This window comes from Leptosomus discolor, chromosome 3, assembly GCF_034619465.1.
Source record: "Leptosomus discolor isolate bLepDis1 chromosome 3, bLepDis1.hap2, whole genome shotgun sequence".
NCBI classification, from domain to species: domain Eukaryota; kingdom Metazoa; phylum Chordata; class Aves; order Leptosomiformes; family Leptosomidae; genus Leptosomus; species Leptosomus discolor.
In genome coordinates, this window is record NC_141393.1 from 73611795 (window position 1) to 73636157 (window position 24363).

Below are 24363 nucleotides of genomic sequence, written 5' to 3' on the forward strand. Positions count from 1 at the left end.
CTCAAGGGTCAGTATTGAGACTGGCACTGTTTAACATCTTTGTTGGTGACACAGACAGGGGGACTGAGTGCACCCTCAGCAAGATTGCAGATGACTCCAAGCTGTGTGGTGCTATCAACACACTGGAGGGAAGGGAGGCCATCCAGAGGGACCCTGACAGGCTGGAGAGGTGGGCCCATGCAAACCTCATGAATTTCAACAAGGCCAAGTGCAAGGTCCTGCACCTGGGTCGGGCAAACCCAAGCACAGATACAGGCTGGGGGATGAGTGGATCGAGAGCAGCCCTGGGGAGAAGGACCTGGGGCTGCTGGTGGATGAAAAACTGAAGATGACCCAGCAATGTGCGCTCACAGCCCAGAAAGCCAACTGCATCCTGGGCTGCATCAAGAGGAGCATGGCCAGCAGGCTGTGGGTGGTGATTCTGTCCCTCTATTCCGTGCTGGTGAGACCTCTGCTGCAGTGCTGTGTCCAGCTCTGAGGCTCTAAGCACAACAGAGATGTGGACCTGCTCAAGCAAGTCCAGAGCAGGGCCATGAAAATGATCAGGGGGCTGGAGCACCTCGCCTGTTAGGAAAGGCTGAGAGAGTTGGGGTTGATCAGCTTGGAGAGAAGGCTCCTGGGAGACCTTCCAGCAGCTTTCCAGTACTTCAAGGGGGCCTGCAGGAAAGGTGGGGAGAGACTCTTTATCAGGGAGTGCAGTGATAGGACGAGGGTAGATTTAGAAAGAGGGTATATTTAGATATTAGGAAGAAATTCTTCACTGTGAGGGTGGTGAGACACTGGCACAGGTTGCCCAGAGAAGCTGTGGCTGCCCCCTCCTTAGCAGCGTTCAAGACAGGGTTGGATGGGGCTTTGAGCAACCTGGTCTAGTGGAAGGTGTCCCTGCCCATGGCACGGGGGTTGGAACTAGGTGATGTTTAAGGTCCCTTCCAACCCAAACCATTCTGTGATTCTATGATTTCCTTTGTATATCACTTCTTTTATTTGATACCTCTTAGCCACCTTTTGTGAACGGATCTATATACTGTTTGTAGTCACTAACTTGCCATCCTATAGACTTTGTGAGAATTGGTGAGATTCAGTGATTACTAGAGGCACATGATAGCTGAGGTGTGAACACTAATGGGAGGAGGCATCTGAGCCCCAGGCAAGAAACACACTCTTCTCCAGCTGATGCTTAATTCAAATTGGCAGACTATTTTCAGGTTAACAAAACTTAAATAGGAGAGGGGGAAAAGTCAACCTTCAGCAATATATAACAGACTACAATCAATTTAAACAGCTTAGAGCATTGCTGCTGCAGCTATGGAAAAAATTTGCAGTTCATCTAAAAAAGTTATGGAAAAAATTTGCAGTTCATCTAAAAAAGTCACCAAAGTTTGATGCTTTTCACAGAATTACAGAATGGCAGGGCTTGAAAGGGACCTCTGGAGATCATCTAGTCCAACCCCCCTGCTAAAGCAGGTTCACCCAGAGCAGGTTACACAGGATGGCATCCAGGCGGGTTTTGAATGTCTCCAGAGCAAGAGAATCTACAACCTCCCTGGGCAGCCTGTTCCAGTGCTCTGCCACCCTTAATTGTAAAGAAGTTTTCCCTCATGTTCAGTTGGAACTTCCCATGCTCCAGTTTGTGCCCGTTGCCCCTTGTCCTGTCGCTGGGCACCACTAAAAAGAGTCTGGCCCTGTCCTCTTGACACCCACAAAATTTAAATTTAATGTTGTCATGAATTGCAAATAGACATAATACAGGAATAAGATAATGGCAGAATAGGAAACATTTGTACAGTTATTTTCAGTTATTTCATAGGCAACAAGTAAGAAAATCTGTGAACTATTCAACCTACTTCCTTAAAATCAAATAAATTATAATAAACATGTAAATGCAATATATAGAAAATACTTAGCCTTTTCAATTCAAATAGTTAACACCTAATTCTTATATCTGAAAATATTAGCCCTGAGGTATTTTGAGGAGTTTATGGTACATTAATCCCTGGAAACTATGAAGTTCATTTTTCTTAAAGCTTTTCAGTGGGATTTATAAAGTCATTTAGAAGTCACTAACAGTGGGGGTTTATGTTTCCAGAATTGCAACGATACTGACTAATGTCCATCTAAACCCTCTTATATCTGATTATTCAGATGTTCAAAACCAGGACAGAAATAGTAAGAAACCCCTCCATTCTCCTCACCTCTAAGGCTGAGGAAGAAAGCACAGCACACATGCACAAAGAGCAAATTCACAGACTCGTTGCAAGACCAGTGCTTAATTTTAAATCCTGAAAACCGCTTCAAAGGTGAGTAGCACCTCACTCTGCACAAGCCTTCAGCAGAGCACAAGTACTACTGTACAGAACTGTGGTGCCAGAATTTAGCCCCTCATGAGCTGTACGTCTGTGCCTTTATTGCCCTTATGAGAATGTGTCTCCTTTCCAAGGATATTTCAGAGAAATAATACCCTGTAGGTCTGATTTAAGTATGCACCTTAATTCTGCAGTGACATGGGAGCAGGATACTCAAGACCTGGCAGTGCTGAACTCTGAATGTCATCAGATAGTGCTGTAAACAGTTGCCACAATCATGGTGTGCCACAAGCAGCAGTCATGGCTCATGACACCCAAGAAAGTATCTTGGAATTACGTCAAGGGGGGAAACCCTCTGCCTTCCTGTAGGTGGGCAGTGGAATATCTTTCCATGCTGAGGTATACTATTTAGAAAGAGGAAAAAAAATATTTTTTAATCCCTCTTCTTCGACTTTCTCAAAAGTGTGCTTGTTAGAAATTAATAAGCCAGAAGCTTAAATCAGAATGATGCCCTATTGGTAGGGTGTTAGGGACTGGAACATGATCTAGAAGATAATATGGGACAAGAGTTAGGGAGGAAAGGCATCCTTGCAAATTGCTTTAAGTTCTTGTTTAACTCCAAGCTGTCATCCAGACATGTTCATGGTGCAGTAACAAATATTTTCACTTTATTCTCTTTCTCTTGTTCAGTGCATGGTAACAATGGTTTTATCATTGAAATATTTTCTCTATGGAGCACTCTGAGTACTGACAGCTCTTTTCTCTTTCCCTCCTTCACACTGTCACCCTTCTATATTTGCCTTGACACTGTCTTCACATTCTCTTGACATTGTTCTGACAGTTATGAAAACTCAATCACTGCAGCAAACAGCCATGACAATACAGAGAAGAAAAAGGAAAAGTGTTATGAAAATTGTTAAGGAACTGTGAAGAATTACAGACTAGTGAAAACAAGATCTTGCTTTTTCAAAACTGTGTTCCTAGTGAGTTTTTAATAAAAGCTGCTTTATAAAAACTTCAGCCAAGGCTGGCAAAAGCCATCTCAGAGAAGTCAGTTGGCAGTTATGGATTCTGTACCTGAGATTCAGCTGTTCCTAAACAACAGTCACTCTTACTGCTGTGAGTTCAGGTCCTTTAGGAGAGCTACTTCAGCCCACCTCCCGGGGATGGGAGCATGCTGTGAAATCCTGACTCCAGGAAATCTCCAGCTACACGTTCTCCTAAGCATGCTGTTCAAACTGTGATCCCTTTTGGGGGCAGCCAGGAAAGAAGGTGGCAGAGGAGGAAGAACATTGCAACAGGTTAGCTGGAGCATTACTTGCCTTTGCTAATAATGAAATTGAATTTCATTTTGTTGGCTCACAATTTAGAAGACAGTAGTTTAGAAAGAAAGCATCACTCCCTAGCAATCAATCTAACAAATGCTAAGTATTGTGGTAACAGGTAAAAAACCCAGCACAAGTAGAGTAAGTTTAGTAACTGTTAAATGTTCTTCTGGTTGAATTAAACTTCTGAGTAACTTCTTAACTGTTTTGGGATAGCGGGGATGCACTGAACTGCTCAAAGACCATGCGTATTCTTGACAAGTTAAACGTTGTCATTCAACAGTTTTACAAAATTACAACTGATTTCAGTAGGGATTCTGATCATCAGGAACCATGGGGGGGTGCAGCGAGGGTTAGGGTCTTTGAGTTTGTTTTTCATTAAAGAAATCCCTACATATACACAGTTTTGATACTAATCCAAATTCTTGGTACTTACAAGAATACCTAGGTAATACAAAAATTAGTTTTAAAAAAACTCTTATATTATGTTTGCATGCATACAATCCACATCTTACCTGAAAAGCATAATGAAAGTGCATCCATTGCAAAGCAGCACAGAGCTCATCAGCAGGGCAGACCATGTTGCTCCGTAGGTGACGTGTAGTGCTCGCTGCAAATCAGACAAGCACTAGTTTTCCAGAAGGAGCATAGTTGTCGCTCTCCTGCAACTTGCTTTCTTCTCTCTAAGTTAATTAGGGAGGGAAGACAGTCTAAAGCTTGTCCTTCTTGCTGCAGAGCTTCAGGCCTTTCTCAGAGACCCTAGGGACAGCAGGGCCAGCGGCTGGACACTGAACCTCTCCTCACAGAGCACAGGCCCTTCACCAACATCTCCCAGTCTGCAGGGCTAGCCTGGCAACAGACACCCAGATGATGCGGCACAGACTTGGACTCCAGAGCTATAAGAAACCTTAGTCCCTCCACCCCCATTAGCTCCCTAAGGAGGGGCTGGAGCTGCTAATTTGTAATCTGCTGATAGACCTGCACCTGGGTCTGCATATCCATCCCGACAGGAATCTGACCCACATTGCTGGGGAACTAAACTTTCTGCTTTCTCAGATGTAATCCATGAATGCATAGATGGAAAATACAGTAATTCCTGCATATATCCCTAGCACATATATTTAAGATTGCAGGGTGAAGAAAATGGTAGTAAAATCTTCTTGTGACGTCAGAACTTACAGAAATAAACTTCTCTTAAACAATGAATGTAATTTGTTGATGACAAGAATGACTCAGCACATCTAACAATGAACACATGATGCTAAGAGTAAACTGAGCATGCACATGTAAAAACTGATGCTCACTTGGTTAAATTTGTGGCTAATTTCATATGTTCAAATATGATGACTAAAGTGCAGATAAGACAAGAACAGAACAGAGGCAAAATTAGCCTAAATAATTATTAGGAGAAATAATATGCTTCCATTTATCTAGAGAAAAAATAAAGCTCTAAATGCATCTGCCTGAGATCACTTGAAGCATGAGCTGGATCCAATTAAGAAAAATGGCACAAAGGAGAGGGCTCCACCTAAGTGCAACCGCTTTTTAACTACAGACTGTAATCCATAGTCTAAATGCAATATTCAATGGTGATACATCAACTGCCCTGACAAGCTGAATGACAAACATTTTGATGCTTCCTTCCTACGCTGTTATGCCTGCAAGCTCCCTTGATTATTAATGGAATAATATTTGTTTCAGTAGTCTACCACAGTCAAATCAATACCAAAGTGTCTTGAAAAGACACCACAGCTGAGCCTCTAATTAAGTAAGATATTTTGTTCCTTTTAAATGAGACACTGTATGAGGAGTACAGTAACAGTGCCTTGTTCTGTTCAAGGCTATCTATAATTAATAACCCCAATGATCAAAGGAAATGTGATCCTAAGAGAAAATTGCTTTTGAGAATCCCCAGGTATTAAGTACTGAGAATTACTTCCCAATCTGTTCTGCAGTCTTTCAGCACAGTATGTTGTATGATGCCCTTTGGGATCATAAAACAAGCCCTGTAGTAGAGCTCTGCAAAAAATGCTCACAGCAAGATAGTCACTAGATATTTATCGAGTATTCATTATTGCTATCAAATCTCACTTAATTTTTTCCTGGCTAGACCTTTACTACTACACAGAGCTCATTTATTTATATAGCATAATTTAATACAAAGCAGGGTCAGGATACTGCCCTATAATGTATTCTGTACTTGTAAATCTGGACTGATATTGTGAGGAAGGTCCCTTCCCCCAAAATAGGGTATTCTTTCTGTTTTTTCATTGTTGTATGGCATCAAAGTTTCTTCAGATAGAGAAAACTTCTCAGTGTCAAGCTGTGGAGGCTTTAGTTCTCTCCCCCTGCTTGGTAATCTTACCTTCCACTCCCCAGCCACTACACCATCAACACCCCAAGCTCTCCCTGTGTCTTAAGAGCTGATTTGTGTGACACAAAACTCCACTGTCACTGCAATGGGGATGGCTAAAGCTTATATCCAGGGGAATAGCAGGCCAGAATTGACCTCCGGATCATTTTGTGGAGTGTGAGCACTTCAACACAGCTCCGGAGGCATCTGTGTTACCCTGTCGAGCTGGTGCCATGAGTGGCCTTGTGTCCTGGGGCTACAATTACTGCAGGCTCACTTACCAGCCACACAAAGTTACTGTAACTTCCCGTTGCTGCCCTGTAAATCCAAGTCTGCTTTGGATCAGGCCTCAGAGGAAGAAAAGAAGAATGCATGGAAAAAATCTAAGGCAGAAAAGTGAGAAGTAGGAAAGGAAGGAAAGACAAGTAATCAGATCTACCTCTTACCTAAATTAAATAAACAGAGGAAATAAAGGGGAATATTAACAGGGAAATAAAATCATTTTTAAAACCTCTAAGAAATGACACAACTATACTGATTGCTACTGGATAGTGTTTATTTATTCATGGTTTTAAATTTTGACTCATTTTACTGGCAAAAATCATACTACTGTAATTTTGATGAAGGCTTGACAGATACCTCTTCATTTGTAGCAGGTATACAATGCCCCAGCGGCAGGTGTTTTTGTTATAAAACACACCACCGCATTAGGCTTATAGAAACAATTGGATTTTTAGCGATATTCCTCTAATACAAGAGGCTTGTTACTTAGTGTGTTCCCCAAAGAAGGCTCCTGGGCATAGCCTGGTGCTGATGAATATTCTGGTTTCAGAGAAAGGCATCCCTAATTATAGAGTGGGTTTTCAATAGCTACTCTGTCTCTTTCTTTGGGTTAGTCACTCCTCCTCAAAGAACACATGCACACTGGAGACTGGGATCAGTGCTGTGAGACCAAGAGGTTCCCTGTGAGATCTCTGACTCTGCACAGCTCATGCTAGTACATTTGGTGTAATTCCCCTGAACTATAGGATGGTTGCACAACACTTTGAGCATGGCAAGTGCTTTGAAAGCACTAACACTTCAGTGAAACACTTAAAAAAATCCAACATGTCCCTCTTCTCCCTGTCTGGCACATGTAAGTGTGCAGCTTGAGATTTTCTTATAATAAGCTAAGAAAACCAGCTCAATCTGAAAGGCAAGGCCAGGGAGCAACAAGTGTGGGCTGCTGTGCAAGGGAAAGGAAGCTGGGAGCTGAGGATGACAGCAGAGCAGTCAGGGCAGTGGCCATACCTTGAAGAAATCAGTCCTGCTGGCCCTGAGCAAGGCAGGCAGAGCAGCTGATGTCAGCTGGGGTTAGCCACAGTCTAGTGATTGCCAGACAAGTCTATAATGATGCTGCAGTCAATAAGGCAGGGTCAGGATCAGTTGTGGGGCACAATAACCGGGGTCAAGCTGTGGTCCACTGATCACCAGACAGGTCCATAGTGAGGTCAAGCCCAGGTCAGGGTCCAGGACTGGGTCAGTGGAGTACATGGCCAGGCAGATACCAAGGGTGAGAGCCTGACCTTAAAGGTAGCTTCCAAGTAAAGGAGAGGCAGGTCCCTGCTGAGCTTCCTAAAGCCATGGAGCTGTGCTATTGGTGTCAGCCCTGAGCCCCAGCAGCCAAATCCCCAGGAGAGGGGACATGCTCCGGGCCTGACAGGAAACAAGTTTCAATAAAATCCTGTGCCTGAGTTGTGGGCAACCGCAAAAAAAAACGAAGATGAGCTTGTGATCCATCACCTCAAGTGAACTTTGTGATAAAAGGCCAGCCTGACATCCTGCTTTTCTGTGAGGAAAGGCTCCTGATACTTTGAATTAGAACAGAGACTTTAGTGTTGTAGAGACATAAGCTGCCTTAGAAACAACTTTGGCTATGGCTATACTGCTAAATGATCTGGCACTTCTAGGGATGATGTATCACATTACTGAAAGTTTCCAAAAATCAGGCATAAAAAGGGGTTTGTGAATAAATTATAGCTCAAAGGGGTTTTTTCTGTTAGTGTTAAGTAGGAGACAAGGAAGGAAAATTGTCACCGCAGTAGAGCATCTGGACTAGTGTGACACATGCAGACTTGAGCCCTCTGAGAAAGTTATGAAGTGATTCAGTCAGCCAGACAAGTGTTATGACACAAAAATATGCCAGGGCTGATGAGAGCAGGAGGTCTATCAGCCCTGTCTGGCCTGGCAGTGTCACAGGCTCACTGCACTTTGCTGTGATCGCCACTACACAGACTAGTCATTGCGTTCTGTGGCAAAGTGAAAGGCAGCCAAATGAGCTGCATAAATAACCATGTGATAGAGCCAGCTCCTTATCTGAACAGAACGGTAAATATCAAACTGAGGACTTTTTGGTAGATAGCAGTAGAGTAAGAATTCTGAATTTCCTAGCAATGTCCAAAAATTCGTGAATACCTCTCATAGAATTAGTTTCTCTCATCCCACAATCTCAGTTCAATCCAAGTTCTCATACGACAGAGAAGACAATGTGACCTGCTGATGATATTTTCTTGGCTTTTATTTCAGTTTCATTCTTTCGTTAGATTACACTGTATTGCTGTCACATGCAATCGAGTTCTGGGGTGTCATCAAGTGAGGGCTTGGCCAGTCCTCTCCAGGGCTATAGTATGGGCAAGGAGAGGATGACGGCTCTTAGGGAAACGTGGAGCTGGTGGAACATCATCTCTGCAGGTTATATAGTTGTTGGGGGTGGATACAGGGTTTTGTCATTAATCAGAAAACAGTTCTCAAAATAAGGGGAAAGGAAACCATAGTGGTCTGTGGACTGAAACTAGTAATTTCATATTATGTAGCTTAGAGATCCTTATAGGGATCTGCTTCTGAGCTTACTCTGGAAATAAAATGTTGTAAAACTATGAAACAAATTTGTTCTTCCTCTGTTACAAGTCAGTAGATTTTTTAGGATGCTACGATGCAGTCTGTTTTCAGGTCAGGTAAGCTGCCACAGACATGTCAGAGCCATGACCATGGCGGAGCTTCACTATTACATGAAACTAGTCTTCAAAAGACTAGCCCTCCGCAGAAGTTCACATTATGACATCCTTCTATGGGTTCTGTGACTGATTTTCATCTGTATGAGGTCAGTGAGGGCAACTTGTGCAGATCATGATCACATCATTGTTCTTCACCAGTCTCAGTGTTATGACCTTGTCCCTGTTGGTAGCTGTTCTCAGCACAGAGCTCAGCAGGAGAGCAGAGAGAAACTCTGGTTGCACCAGTTCCCCCTGTTAGACTCTCGCCTGTCCCAAAATACAGGAGCTGCAACTTTTCCCAAGCAGTCTCTAAATCCCAATTATTGGTAATTATCTCATGCAGAGCTAATTGTAGGTGATTTCTATTGAAAAGGATTTAGCAAATAACAGAAAGGGCCGGAATGTGAACTCCTCTACAAAGTTCACGCTGGAAAATGAAGACCTTGCTTTCTCTGTAAACACTGTGCATCGTAGCCACACTGAAGCTTTCTTCTGATTCCAGTACACTGTATTTCCAGCAATATAATGCTGGTCTGCCACAGGGCTGATTACTTTTATTAAAGTCTGGGGAGACAGGAGAGGCAGCATCATGATTTTGATAGGAGAGTGCTGTTACATAGTACGAAACTGAAATTGTCTGAGAAAAGGACTATGCATTCAGCAAGCCTGGAGGGACAGCATGCACTCCGGTGGCTATGGATGTGATGTCTCAAGTTGGAGCTCATCTTGCTGTTCTGCTGCATTTTGTTGGTTTCAGCAACATTTAGGTCTCAGCTGTGTTACTGAGAACCTACTGGAGGCAATCTCAACATCTCCACACATCAGTATACAGCTCTACACCTAGAAACTTCAAAATATTAATTTCCTTACAGACTTCAAAGGAGAGCATAGTAAGCCAGCTGGGAAAAGGAATAGATCTATAAAAACCCTTATGTGTTTTGTCATAGTTTTTGCCCCTGATCTAGTATGTTAAAAACCATCATTTTCTGAATGTGCATTTTATTGCTAGAGATTTGGCTGTGCAGAAGGGATGTGGAGTATCTGATATGATGTGCCTTGATGGGATCTTCTGGTAATCCAAATGCCATAAAAAACAAGCGCATGTGGAGACTATGTTGAATTGGAAGTCACCAAAACGTGTCTCTGAACATATGCCTGTGTGATACACCTGACAATGATGTTTTTGCCTGTTATTTACTACTGTAGTACAATTGACCAATGACAATATACATATTTTCTTGAAGCCAAAATTTAAGTGTGACTTACAGAGGGGAAAACCTAATTTTCTGAAGTCTGTGACTTGTGAAGTGGAGGTGAAAATATCCCTCAGCAGATGAAAAATTCTTGCCCCATGTTACAGGTTGGTATGATGCATTTCTAACAATCAGGGCTTTAAGTCCATGAAATTTTGATGCACAGAAAGAAATCACACCTGGGTCAGCGTTACAGTCATTTGAGGCTATGTTTTAAAATCAGAACACCTTTATGTATGCTGTTTTCATATTAAGAAAAGGAAAGAGGTAATGAAGCAGAGGGCAGAACGACAGATAAAGGAGACTGAAGAGGCTGTCTTCTAACAACTTTCAAAAGCAAACAACATATGGACACAAAATTTGGAACTGAAGTAAATTTTATACTCAATTTTTAGCCCTTGTACTCCAAGCTCAGTAGATCAAAGATTTAGCAGCAACTGGCAGCATTTCTGACTGCTTTTCTCTCCCATGTTAGTCGCTGAGCACAGTGGTAGCACAGCTGCTTGCATGTTCTGACCGGAATGAAATCTCAGCGCTGCAAGTCAGTGGTGGCTGGTCTGCGTGAGGGGCAGCACCTTCCAGCTCAGCCAAGCCCCCAGCTCCTTGCTGAGGCTGAATTCAGTGGGAGCTGGGACCTTCTGTCTTACGCAAAGGCAAAGTACCGTAAACTCCTTCCAGACTCCAGGGAAGCTGTAAGACCTTGTGTCTCTCAAGGTGAGATTTGTCCTCTTTGAGAGGCAACAGCTCCTTTGGTCCCTATTTTCCGCTATTTGGAATTCAAACAGAACCAAGAGAAACTGGATTTCACCCAAACTCACAAACTGACAGTTTTATGCTGTGTTACCCTCTTTGTGTTCCTGAAAATTCCCCCATTGATGCAGAGAAGTGAGACCATGCTCCGGTCTTTCTGCAACCGTTTTCGGCTGTGGCACCCTTTCTCTCGTTATTTTGCTGTGTGTCTGCTTCCAAGGTGTATGTTTTAGCCTTCCTCCTTAGCGTAGCTGTGAATACAGGTGGTATCTTTCCAACTGCAAGCACTGCTTTCATTTTTCCACTTCCCCAGCATACCACTTGCAACCCTCACTGGGTTCCAACATCAGGTTTGGAAACGCAGGATTATGCTTCCATTAATTTTAAAAATTTTGCCGTGTTTGTACCTCTTGGGACTAAGGCAGGAGCAATACCTTTCACAAAAGCATTACAAATCCATCCTGAACAAGTTCATCTAGGTATGCTGAGAAACCTCACTAAGGGCAAGCAATACAGGATAATGTTTTAAAGCATAAGACATAATTCACATCCCTAAGTAAACCACATAGGTTTTCTCTCTTTATTTCTGCAAAACCTTTCATCTCGCAGGAGACATCTTCACACACACAGCTGTGTTTCCTGAGTTATATGCTGCTGATGTCCCCAGCTTTAATGAAGCCGTAAGAGCAGTGCAGGCAGGAAAGGTATTGATTGAATACTTGGGACAAAGACATTTAACTTGCAGAAACACCACATCTTTCCTATAAGCAATCATGTTTATTACCTAAATAAAATTTATTTTGCTCAGATTTTGAGCAAAATAAATTTTCCATCTTCTTTGCCTCTGAAGATCTGATAGAAAGGCAAACTTGAAGCTGGCCCCCAGGTTCCCACCACCGTGTATCACAGTTGCTCACCTGCCTATTTATCTCCCCCAGGTCCCTATGTGGAGGAATCCTATTCTGTGGTATTAAGAATAAATTCTGCTGTGTAAATTCAACTAAAAAGAAATTTCATCACTTCCAAAGGGAGAAGGAACACCTCATTATGCTCACGTCTTTACTCTTCTGCAGACTTACAAGATAAGAATGTGGAGACATATCATGAAACCACTAAAGAGGAAAGTTATATTCAGATGGAGTGTATACAGTAGCAGGGATTATACAGCAGAAATCAGTTCAGTTTCTACATCAGTATCTGCATCATTTACTGTAATGGATATCAGCTCCTTTCTGGGGCTCAGCTGCCACTGTCCTACATCTGATATAAACAAAAATATTAGTGAAATAGTATCTGCATATCTGCACTGTCCTGCATAGTAGAAGCACGAGGATCATTATGCAGTATCAAACTGCAGTGCTGTAGTGCTAAAAGTAAAGGTAAAGAAGCAGTGGATAAACTCTTTTATTCACATTAGAAACCAGTCTGTTACCATTGCTAGTAGCACCATGCCTTGATGTCCAACTGAACCAAAAATCCTCCAAATTCAATCTGTAGGAGCCCTGTTCAGCTCCTGATTCTCCTACTGTTTCCAACACAGACACTAGGGTATGATGCAAAATAATGTGGGAGCCAAAAAATATTTACTTTTAGAAGTAAAGAAAGCATTTACCTCATTTTCAAGGTGTCTGTTTTTATTTGTCCACTGCTGACAACACAACTCACAAGCTAATGAGCTGCACCCACTCCCCCTTTCCTCCAGCACTCTTGCATTAGCTGGAAAGCAGCCATGTGCGTGCACATGCCAAGCAGGTCCCTTTGAACTAGCACACCTCACGGTGGCGTGATAAAACAGTCACTGCATGGCTGCTTTGTAGGAAAGCCTGTCAAATTGATGCTGCGTTTAGTATAATCAGACAGTGCGGCTGTAAGGACCGCTGCTGCTGAAGTGCTCATAAGGTAAGGAAGTCTGGGACAACACAAAGGTAAAAAAACAGCGAAGGAAAGTGACAGCCAACAGTACTGGCCTTCACTCTTGGGGAGCAGCACCAAATTGGTGTGAGCTTGCAGAAATGTTTGGAGAATAGTGAAATGAAGACATTGATTTAATAACTAGTTCTGAAATTTGAATCACAGATAGCTTTAATCTTAAAGTGTTTCCTAAACAACAACTTAATATTTTAATGCTATTCCATTGCTACTCTTATGCTAATAGACAATACTTCTGCTTCAGAAAATAAGTTGTTAATTTACTTTCCTTGTTTTTGCTGACACAAATGTACTTGAAAACAAAATTTGCTTTCTTAATAGAAATGGAATATTTGTGTAACTGCCTTTTTTTTTTCTGCCTGTGTGTGGTAGTGGTTACTATGGTAATAATCATGATTCAAGATTTAAAGACTGAAAGTCGTTTCTATAACAACATGCTAGGATGTTTTGGACACAGAGTTGAAGTCAAAGGTTCTGGATTAACCCTTTATGACCACAATATTTGTAGACACAAGTGCTTGCTTGTTTGGCAAAACTTTGTTCATACCTCCCCAAGGTACACTTTTTCATTGAGCAGACAGAAATAATTCCAGCTGTGGATAGAGCAGGTCAGGTCCTGGGGCTGGCATTTTCCTCCCACGTGAAGCCTGCAAAGGAGAAAAGGCACCACAGTAACTACAAGCTGCTCATTACATTAAATAATTAAGATGGTATACAAATGTATTGGGAGATGGGAAAGGAAGGGGTAAAATAGTGTTAGTGCAATGTTTAGGAAGTTTGAGACTTCAGTCTGGAAATCAGAACTGTGTGGAAAAATGGAAACTATCTGTTCACAGAGAATCTTGACGGAAAAGCTATTTTGAGGGCTAAGATAGCCCCTTACATGTCTCTGTTTTATCTAGAATGGCATGATTTCATGTCCTTTTCTTCCCCATCTGCCAAATGGCGATCCATGAATGGCATCTCTGCCTTTCAGTCCATGGTGAAGGTATCTGATCCCCATCTCTGTCACTGTTGATTATGCAGCTGTGCTCATCTTTTCCCTAGTTCTTCAAGATACTTCAAGACGGAATATATACGCACACTCACAACTTTCTAAGGCTGTCTTTGCGAGGAAGTTATTGTCATAATGATGAACTGTATTTTCTATGTCATGGTGCACCGCAGATAACAGGAGATACGTTTAGTTACACCAAAGCCAAGTGCTCTTCAATGCAGCGCTAAATGCCTTGGGCAATATTTTAATATTTCCAGTTAAATGCTAATTATTTCAACATCTCACTAAAGTCACAGAGCTTGATATTTCAGTGACACAGATTTGCACACTTCTTTTAAAATCCCAGGGGCAAGTTTTAAAAAAGAAATGAACACAAGCATTGAAGTTTCTCGTTTTTAACGCCAGACACTGGGCTATCTAAACCCTTGCTACTGTCATGTCATCCCATGACTTTTTTAGTGAGTTTATTTGATCATAAGGTAAGCCTTCAGTTGTGAACAAATGCTGTATGCTGGTTTTGGTTCAACAGAAGACAGACTGAAGTAATAGCACTAAGAGAAGCAACGATTACTTCACTTATCCCAACAAAATTTTATCTTTGTAGTGACTGTCCACAACAAATATGTCAATTATATAAACAATTTTAGAAAATTAAAACGAACAAAAATACCCCACCAACACACATTTTCCAGGTTGTTTTGTTTTTTCAAAAAAAAAAAAAAAAAAACAACCAATGCTTTTTCGCTATTGTAATTCAATAATTTTTTCCTTTTTTTTAGGAAGTATTTTTGAAGTTTCATTTCTCAACTCATAGACGAGCATATTGGGTTTTTGCTATCCTTTTCTTTCCAAAGCGTATGAGTTAATAAAAAGTCAGATTTTGCTGTGAACTGCTTGATCTGCATTAGCTGCTGTAGCTTCCTAGTTTTAATTCAAATGCGTGGGGAGAAAAAAAAAAAAAAAAAAGGAAAAATTAAAAAAAAGAAAGTCCTCCTCAAAGCGCAGTAAAGTCATCATTTTTGATGGCTATATGAGTATCAAGAAGTGCTCTTCTCATACATCTTTTTTTCCCTAGAGAATAGACTGGCTCTGTTAACATCAGAAAATCTCTGCAGTGCATGTAAAAGACTCTGAAGCTGTTAGTGTTGGAGAGCTTCTCTGAAGCTTAGAGTTCTCCTTCAAGGGGAAGAAGTCACATTTGAAGAATAGCATTGCAAATTACAAGCAGCTTCCAGGCATGATGAGATGATTAGCAAAGTGCAGGCATGACCACAGTCAAGTGAACTCCAGTTCATAACAACATGATTAGCAGAGATTGAAATTTGATTTTAAGTTCTGCTGCTGATTATGATATTTCACCAACTTGTAGGAAGAGCCATGTCCTGAAAGAATAAGTCTTTGCTGAAAGACATTTCTGACACAAACACACCGACACAGTTTGCTAGGGTTTTTTTTGTGGGGTTTGAATGGCTGAGATTGCTAATCAAATTCTTAGAACTAGGGATCATCAGTTAATTTTACTTTTGATTTTATCAACTTAAGATAGCAGAGTATTTTGAAAAGGTACACATGAACTGCCCAGGTCTCAGATTCAAACAGGCTCTAGAAAAAAAAAACAAAACACCAAACCTCCAAATTTTTAGGAAAGATACACGGATGATCTCTTCAAAATTACCTGCTTTACTGAGGAACACTAGTTTCCTTGTCAGCAGTCCGATCTGTGCCAAATTGCTTTGGCCCTTTCAAAACTCCTGCCTTGTTTGTGTTAACTTTGCCACTAATTTAATTTTGCCCTCCTATGCTCATTTTCATGCATTTCCAACATCCTAAAAATTGTTCTCTTGCATTACAGTGGTTTCTGATCACTAAGGAGAAGTCTTTACCAGTCAAAATCATGCATTTTTAGTGTTGATTAGCTAGATAAGCTCAATTATTCATCTACTAACAGAGTCACTGTAATGAATTTATATAAGCTTATCCAAAAGGAAAAAAAGTTACTGTCTTTTTCTTGGTATTTCCTGTGTTTAATCATTTGTGCCAGTTCTGGTAAAAGATGCAGGTATGGACATGTTTCTGGTAGTACTGATGATTTGCCAGTAGATGGCAAGCTTTACTGCAAAGAATTTTACTGCCAAACATCTCATCTGCATCAAAAGGATTTTACCATGGGGTAAAATCCTTGGCACTAATTCTTCTCGTAATTAGATTAATGTACCAATGTTTATAAAGAGACTGATAATTACCTCAGGTGTCAGTCAGTATAAAACTAAAGTGATCAGCATTTTGTTTCCATTTTTCTGATGCTACATACAAGTTTTAAGACTCTGTCAGTACAAGTCACTGCTGAAGTGACCTTAATTGCTTAAGAATGAAAACGACTCCTCTGCATTTCTGAGCTAGAACACGGGGCCTTTTCAGGTTATCTCTCTGCAACCCAACCAAAAATCAAGCTCCCCAAAACAGTGAAACATTTCCGTCCCTTAGAGCTCTTTCTGCAAATGTAGCAGAGAATATTCTTTAGCCATCAGCTCAAACTGATCCAGCCTTTGCACCAGACACCGTTATACTCTGCCACACACATCACAGAGCATGGGGGGGTTCAGCTTCCACATGCTATGATCTTCCTCTCTCATTTCCACGTAGTTCTGAATAGGTTCCCAAATCCATCCTTCCACATCACTCCAGGGCAGCAGGGAAACCGAGTCTCCACGGGGCACGAAGGGAGGTAGTGTAAATAACTTGTCTTAAATAGGTGGAAAATGGTGCTCTAACTAGCAGTCCAGGATCCAAGGATTTTCTGAAATACTCATATAATTTAGAAATATGATTATTCTCAACAAAAATCACAGGAATGTCCTGGTGAACTGCATACCATTTGATAACCACAGTATGATAATTGCATACCCTTTGATGATCACCTGTTTGGGATTCATTTTTGCTGCTGGGGTAAAACTACTGTATAGCACCCCTAACAAAAACTCTTGGTCCTAGCCTTTAAATCACAAGTAAGTTAGAACTCAACAGTGATTACATCTCTGGTAAGACCTTCAGAATGTTTGTGTTCCTCAAGAGCTATACAAATAATAAAAAGATGGCACAGTGCACTAGAATGAAGATAAAATGCCAAAAACTTTATTGCTTCTCTGTAAACTTGTAGTACAAAGCAGACAAAAGCATCCTCTAGGGAGTACTGGATTTATTGAATTGTCTGTTGGCAATTTCTGCATAAGAAATTTATTTTATAAAAGCCAGAGGAGTTGAAATTAAGATACTAGTTAAAAAATCCAGGAAAGGTTTTCTGTTTCACGTTTTTCCCATGGTGGTGTCACCTTGGAGACAAATTGGTTGCCTTCACTGCACACTGTGCTTTTAGGGCTTGCTTTCCTCTTCTCTTTTTCCATCCACTGTGACTGCCTCCAAGAGCTATAAAGCTTAACCACTGCTCAAAGCTGGTATGTTGCTATCAAAACTGCAGACTGGCAAATGCTTCAGTTTCTCTCACATACATTCATGACAACAAATAGAGTTGTTGCATGCAAACTATTTCTGGAAAAGCAGTAATAATTAACTAAATTGCTTCTCATGTCACCGTGGTCCTGCTTAAGACGCACTTGAATGGTTGACCTCACAGCTTGTAATTTACACAGTACAATAGTTAGGTAACATTATAATTTAATGATAGTTCATTTCTTAAGTTTGCAATGTTTCTTCAAACATGAACTTTTAATGAATTTTAAGTAGTCAGACTGAAAGGAAAGCTCTAAATTTGTGCAATCCCAAGAAAAATGTGGGATGCAAAATTTCCTAAGGAAGGTAAGTTTTGCTTATTTTAACCGTAATTAATAGATTGCTGTAAGCCCTTTATTATCCAGGCTAAAGAAAAGAAACTAAATACGTGGGTAATATACAAAATTATGTAAACTAGGACATCAGAACATACATGAGGGTGTGTTGAGAAGGAGAAAGGTCCATGATACTGCTGACTGTGGAGCGAGTCAGTGCACCATGGCCAATGCCTTGAATTTTGCATTTAGCGAGAGCTGTGATGTGGGGAAAGTACAACTGACACCGCATTAGGATGAAGTAGCTGCTCCCAGTGCAAAACTGAATGTTAACAGGTTTGAGTATGGTCATTTTAAAGGCAGGCTAAATCAGAAGTACTGCTTTTGTCCTGTTTTCCTTCAGAGAGCAGGAGGTAAAGCTCCAGTAGTTCTGCTAATCCGTGTTTGCCTTGCTTTTTTAATCAGGTCTATCTTAGCCTGTATTAAATAAAAATAATCTTTCCCAAGAAAAGACCATACCTTTTCTAGATATTTGTCCTCTTCATCTCTGATATACATGAACATGACAAGAGCTAAAAATAGTTCAAACAAAAACATTTCTCAGGTTTTACTTATACATGCAACACTGCAAAAGAAACAATCAATAGACTATTTCTATGTAATCCTTAAGACCACAGTTAGTTTTAAGTCATGATCAAATAACATCACTGTTACTATCAATGTTGTTACATAAATCTCTATTCTGCTTGTTCAAACAAGTATAATTAGGTATTTCACTGTGAATCTACCTATTTATGAGCATCAAGCTCATTCAGATTGGTCCTTTTTATTCTCAGAGGCCCTGCTGCTCCTGCAAACACCTCAAGTCAGAAGGCACAGCAACAAAGCACAGATAACTTTTCCAACCTCCCCATTTGTTATTATAGTGTCATGCCATTATAGAGGTTTTCTTCCTCCATTTCCCTTTCCTAGGAAAAAAACAGATTAAATTATATTATGTATTAAAATACACATCATGAAAACACACCCTCATCAGTCAGCGTGTATCCTCTGACAAGCCCCAGCGGGTAGTTGTTACCCTCGGGTGACCAGACCTAGCCTCTCACTTTCCCAGCCAGGGATCTGTCCCAGGACTTTATCAGCATTGGTCTAGCCCCAGTTATTGCTAAGCATCTCCACATGCTCCTTTGCTTTCAGTGCTCCACCTCCTTCTCTATTGAGTCCACTCTCCTGAATCTCAGTTCCAAGAACCAGGAAGAAGCTAGAGACTGGTGGTAGATGGGTCTGATTTTCTCCAAGAAGTTCAGCTCATTCACAACACCCTGTTTGCACAAACATACACTGTTCTGCCATTCATTTTCAACTAACTGCTGTAGAAGACACATACCCTTTGTATTTCCAAGCAAGACACCAGAATAAAAGTACAAACTAAAAGAAGAAAATAGGAAGTTTGCAGAACTGTCATATAGATTGTTTAATGCAACTTTCCTTCTCCAGCCCACTAGTCTTTCTCTTCTCAATCACTACCTTCTCTGCAAAAGGAACATTCAGCTTTATTTCATTGATTCTTGGCCAAGATATGACTGCTTTTTTTCCCCTCCTATGATGCATATTGCTAGAGAAAAAAAAAATTGTAAAATGTTTGTTTACAGTTTTACTCTCGTATTTTGAAGAATGTCACATCATACTCACATTAGAAGTCTGATGGTATTCAGATGTTCACTATACAGTAGAAGATTTCTTGTAACATGGTGAAAATCTGTTGCAAAAGAAAAAATTGTATTGGATAGAACTCTTCTTACTATACTCCAGATCATATTTTCCAATTTGATCGGTAGGAATTGAAATACTATACATGCATTTGGAATTTTAGGTCAGTATTTCTATGGTCCCTGTCTTCTAGGTGGTTTATGTCAGTCAATAACTTGCTGCCTTTCTTCTTTCTATTAGTCACTGTCTATGAGGTTTGATCTGCCATTGTTTCATTTTACTAGCAAAGTATTTGGAGGCAACTCCAGGATTTCTTCCACTAGCCTCTCCTCAGCATTCAAAAGTTTGACCTTTAGACCAAGATAGTGGTCTAGAGCAAACACCTCATTTTCAGTCATCCCTTTGGGTCTTACCATGTCCACAGTCTTGAGTCAGTTTATATGCGAGTAACAAAATTCCTAATCGCTGCAGAATGTGTGCTGATGATTAACAGCATTTCCGTTGACCCATACCAAAACAGTGGCAAGTCATGACAGAAGCAACATGATACTACGTGATTTAGTGACCAATAAAACCGCATTGTACTCTTCACCTATGTCTGTGCTGCATGTGGGAGACCTGATAATAGCACACACAAAAGTACACAAGCTTCAGTCTAGGTCACTTGATATTGTTGGCGGTGAAGCTGTGGTTACAGAGGATTCAGCACAGGTCAACACACCTACCTCAGGCACTCAGTATTTGGCACCTTGTTGCTATTGCTTAGTATGCCTAAAACTGAATTTAAGGCAGCAAGTATATACCTACATACGCATGCTATGCTCATCTGAATACAGCCATTTATTTTGTTATGGAGACAATTAATCATGATTTAAAAAATTACACAGTTTCATGGCAAAATTTTTGATTTCTTTTACTAGAAAGAACACCCTTCACAATTTTCACTGCTTTTACTCTATCAGTGTTTCTCAATTGTGGGTTATGAGCAATGCTGGTAACAGCTCGCTCCTCCTTGATTGGGAAGTGAGAAGTAGCTATTGTTATTGTCAGCCAGTCTTCACAGCAGCAAAGCAACTCCAAGTGGCATTTAATTGCTGCCAGGAGCTCAGTTCCTTGAGGGTAAGGAACACATTTACACTCTGTTCACCACCTCCTTCCAGCCTCAGAGGCTGGAAGGCTCTCAGAGGGTTATTTTGAATCTCAGGTGTTTGGGAGATTCTTTGTGGTGGAAATGCTGTACAGCTGTCAAATTACTATTTATAATCAGGAAGTCAAAAATCAAAGTACATGATGGTTTGAACCACTTCAGCTATAACAGCATCTGAGTAATTTAGTTTCATTGAAATCTAATACAAAAAAACTTCCACCACAAAAGAGCACAAAGTAGTATTGAACTGAAAAATGTGGTTCAACATGTGCCCCTTTCTCTATTAAAAAAAAAAAAATTGTCTTAAATATACCTAAATGCATTCCATATTGTTGGATATCTGTTGACAACCACCAACACTGTGGCAACTGTACTCTTTAATATAGTGTTAAACAATCTTGACACTCCAGGCCACGGTTGTTGGAAGAGGCGAGAACAGGAAATTACAACCTACTCATGTTTTTGTAATTGTTTTCATTTTACATTTATTAGTCTACTAATATGTGTCACACAATTACCAGCCCTGTTTTCTTCTCAACAGCCAACAACTGGAGCTGTTGGTTTTGAATTTGAAGCACAGTTATGTTAAAAGTTGCATTTCTTTCACTCTTGGTTTCCTCCAGTGCTGTGGAAGTCCTTGAGATTTTTTTGTGTTTCCTTTCTAGAGTCACTTTGCATGAGGAATGATTCCAGGTGCCTGTCAAACTCTTGCCAAAAGAACTCTACATGCGTTGCTAGTCGCAAAGGCGATACTTGCCATTGTGCAGACACATCAGTGGACAGTGTGGAGGAACTCTGCAATAAAACCTCTGATCCTTGCTCCTCAAACCCTTGTCTTCAAAACGCTACCTGTTTAAGCTCTGCTGGAAACCTCAGCTTTACTTGTGTGTGCCCCGCTGGGTATAATGGACCTACTTGCGAAATACCCATCAGTGCGTGCGACATAAACCCTTGTGAGCATGGAGGCACCTGCCAAAATGGCCTGGCTGGGCCCACCTGCCTTTGCAGCGCAGGATACACGGGTACACTCTGTGAAATGGATTTTGATGAATGCGTTTCTGAACCGTGCCACAACGGAGCAGTGTGCAGGGATGGGGTTGATGAATACTCCTGCTACTGCGTCCCTGGTTACCAAGGCAAGCACTGTGACCTGGAAGTGAATGAATGTGTGTCAGATCCGTGCCTGAATGGGGCAACATGTCTCAACCAGATTGGACAGTATGACTGCATCTGTCCACTTGGGTACACAGGTAAGCACTATTAAAACAACTTTTTCTTTGTGTCATGGAGAACCATCATGATTCATGTTCCAACTCCCCCACCCACACACTTATTTAGTCATATCCGCATTACCACCTTGCTTCAGCTTCGTCACCAGTGGTGATTGGTGCATTATGAGTTACCTTATCACTGTGAACTACTGATGTCAGATAGAGAAGCATTAAAGAAATCTCATATATACCAAATCTACAGAGCAGTTTTGTGAACATCAATCTATGTCACAGGGCTTGGTTAATTTTCCTTTCAAAAGAAACATTCTCAAAATGCCCATCTTCAGAGTGCTATACATAGTTTTTGGTCCTCAGAAAAAAACCTGTGTTTGACAGTGTTAAAAGTTGTCTCTAATTAGAATTGCTTGATTTGCTAATCATGACAGACTGTACTCTTAAGCCTAGACATGTCACGTTAACTCCCTCTCCTCTGCCCTTCCCAGAATCAGAGGGCTCATTTGCAACTAGAACATTATGCAAGTTAAATAGAAAGAAAAGTATTATCAGGCTCCCAAACTGCCCATTTTTGATAATCCCATTTTATATAGCCCCGTTCTTAAGGTACAGGTGTGATTTTTCTTGACTACTTCCTCTACTGGAGAGCATGTAATCCTTGTGGGAGACAGCGCCCTTCAAATTTCAAAGCTCTATTCAGGGGCAGGACTGCAAGAGGTAGCACACTGAATCATTAAAAGGAGAGAAGGGGAGGCATTTTAGTGATAGATTGCCAGTCAGGTAAGCAAAAGAAAAAAAATAAAAAAGGGGTCATACAGCAAAAGGGATAAAAAAACCCCAGCTACTGCTTCAAGTGATTCAAATGAATAAGAAATAAGAGATGTAGTTTACAGCTCCATCCCCAAATCCCTGTGCAGGAGGGGAAGTCAGAGGTAAAAATCAGCCTTCCTGTGTCTGACACAGCTCTCGTTGGAAGCCAGCCCTCGGTTAATATCCCTCATGAGCACGGAGAATGTTATTTGAAGGAAGCTTGTTACCTTCCTGCCACCCTGCTGCTGCCAGCGGGCGTCTGAGCCCAGGCCAGCAGAGGAGAAAACTACACAACCATGGGAAAGCCAAAGAGCAGAAGGAAGGAAAAACCTATTAACAACCAGCATGGTTACTCTGCAATGATCAGACTCAGCCCAGACCTCCTGTTGTATTCAGGAAACTGTATTTCTTTAACTGGCGCTGTTAGTGGGGTCCAAGCCTGGATCCATAGCCTGGGAACTCGGTTTGAGAGAGACAGAATATACACCTTAGAGACAAAGAGATAGAAAACATAATAAAATAGTAAAGCCCAAACAAAGAGAAATGAAGATTTAGATCAACACAAACTGCTGGATGAAACTCGCTCTGTTGGAGTCGCTCCACTTTCATCACAAAATTCTGCTGTTTCCCAGGCTGATGCTCTCTGCTGTCACCAAAAATTAAGTGATGTCACCAAGTGCTCCACACTCAGCACAAGCAGAGTTAGGAAATAAGGAGAGAACCAAGGAAGAAGAGGTCTAAAATACAAAGCAGAAGAAACTGCGGTGTTTTGACATACGGTTCTGACACTGCTTCCAGCAGCAAAGAGACTAATCGTAATAATTCTATAGAGGAGTAGCAGACTGTTCTTTCAGTGGTAAAACACCAGCTTTTAAAGGCTGCTTAACAAAATGATTTATCAGAAACATTCTTTTTTGTTGTTTTCTGCACCTTGCTGTGAGCTGTGCTAAATGCACAAGCCAGAGGGATTACTGGATGAAAGCCCTGAGGTGTCCCCATTGGTAATAAAGACCCTCATTTACTCTGTCAGGGGATCTTGCCAACCATGATTATCCCGGCCTGACACCATGAATTACTGTGGGAAGTCATCCAGCCTCATCTCATTTCCCTACGATGTTAGAAAGGTTATATCTCTTGATATGTAGGTAGAGAATGTACAGTAAATCTACAACAGTAATGTTAACCAAATGCTTGAGTTACTGGCTGCAGTTGCTACTTTTTTCATGGACTATGACTGCTATTTCGTATGATTGGTATGCTGCAGCACTTCTTAAAATAGCTGAGAAATGTCACACATAATTCTTACACAAATGGAAGAGGTTAGAACACACCAAGAGCCAAAACCTAGAAAATTTAGCATGAAATCTGCAGTTTCTATGATAATGCTCTACATGTGTGAAATTATTTACAAGACATGTGTCATGCAGCTGTTAAATAATGAAGTTCAATTGGTTTGTTGAAGTTTTGCTGGCTACCTTGATCAAATGCTTTTTTTCCTCCGTTGCACTAATTGCGCTTGCTTTTAATGCACCCCAACAGAGCATGGTGTAAGACCCTGTTATCACCCACAGCTAGGTACGTTAATTACCTTGCTGGACACAGTCCTCCATTGCCAGTGAACATTCAGCGTTAATTATCAGGGATGCATGGCAGTTCCAAACCCAGTCTTAGCTCAAGACAACAGCAGGGGAAAGACAGATGAAATAGGTGCAGTGGGCTAGACAAATTCTTTGTGCAATACCAATG

The 24363-nt window shown here is 41.1% G+C and overlaps 1 protein-coding gene across 1 annotated transcript in view; it reads left to right on the plus strand.

Annotated features, from left to right (window-relative positions):
- The window catches only part of CRB1 (crumbs cell polarity complex component 1), a 109279-nt gene that overhangs the window by 13598 nt on the left and 71318 nt on the right, over positions 1–24363 (plus strand). Inside the window, exon 2 of the mRNA XM_086463139.1 lies at positions 21247–21831. Coding sequence (XP_086319265.1) covers positions 21247–21831 — 585 coding nt within the window. The remainder of the gene's footprint in view (positions 1–21246; positions 21832–24363) is intronic.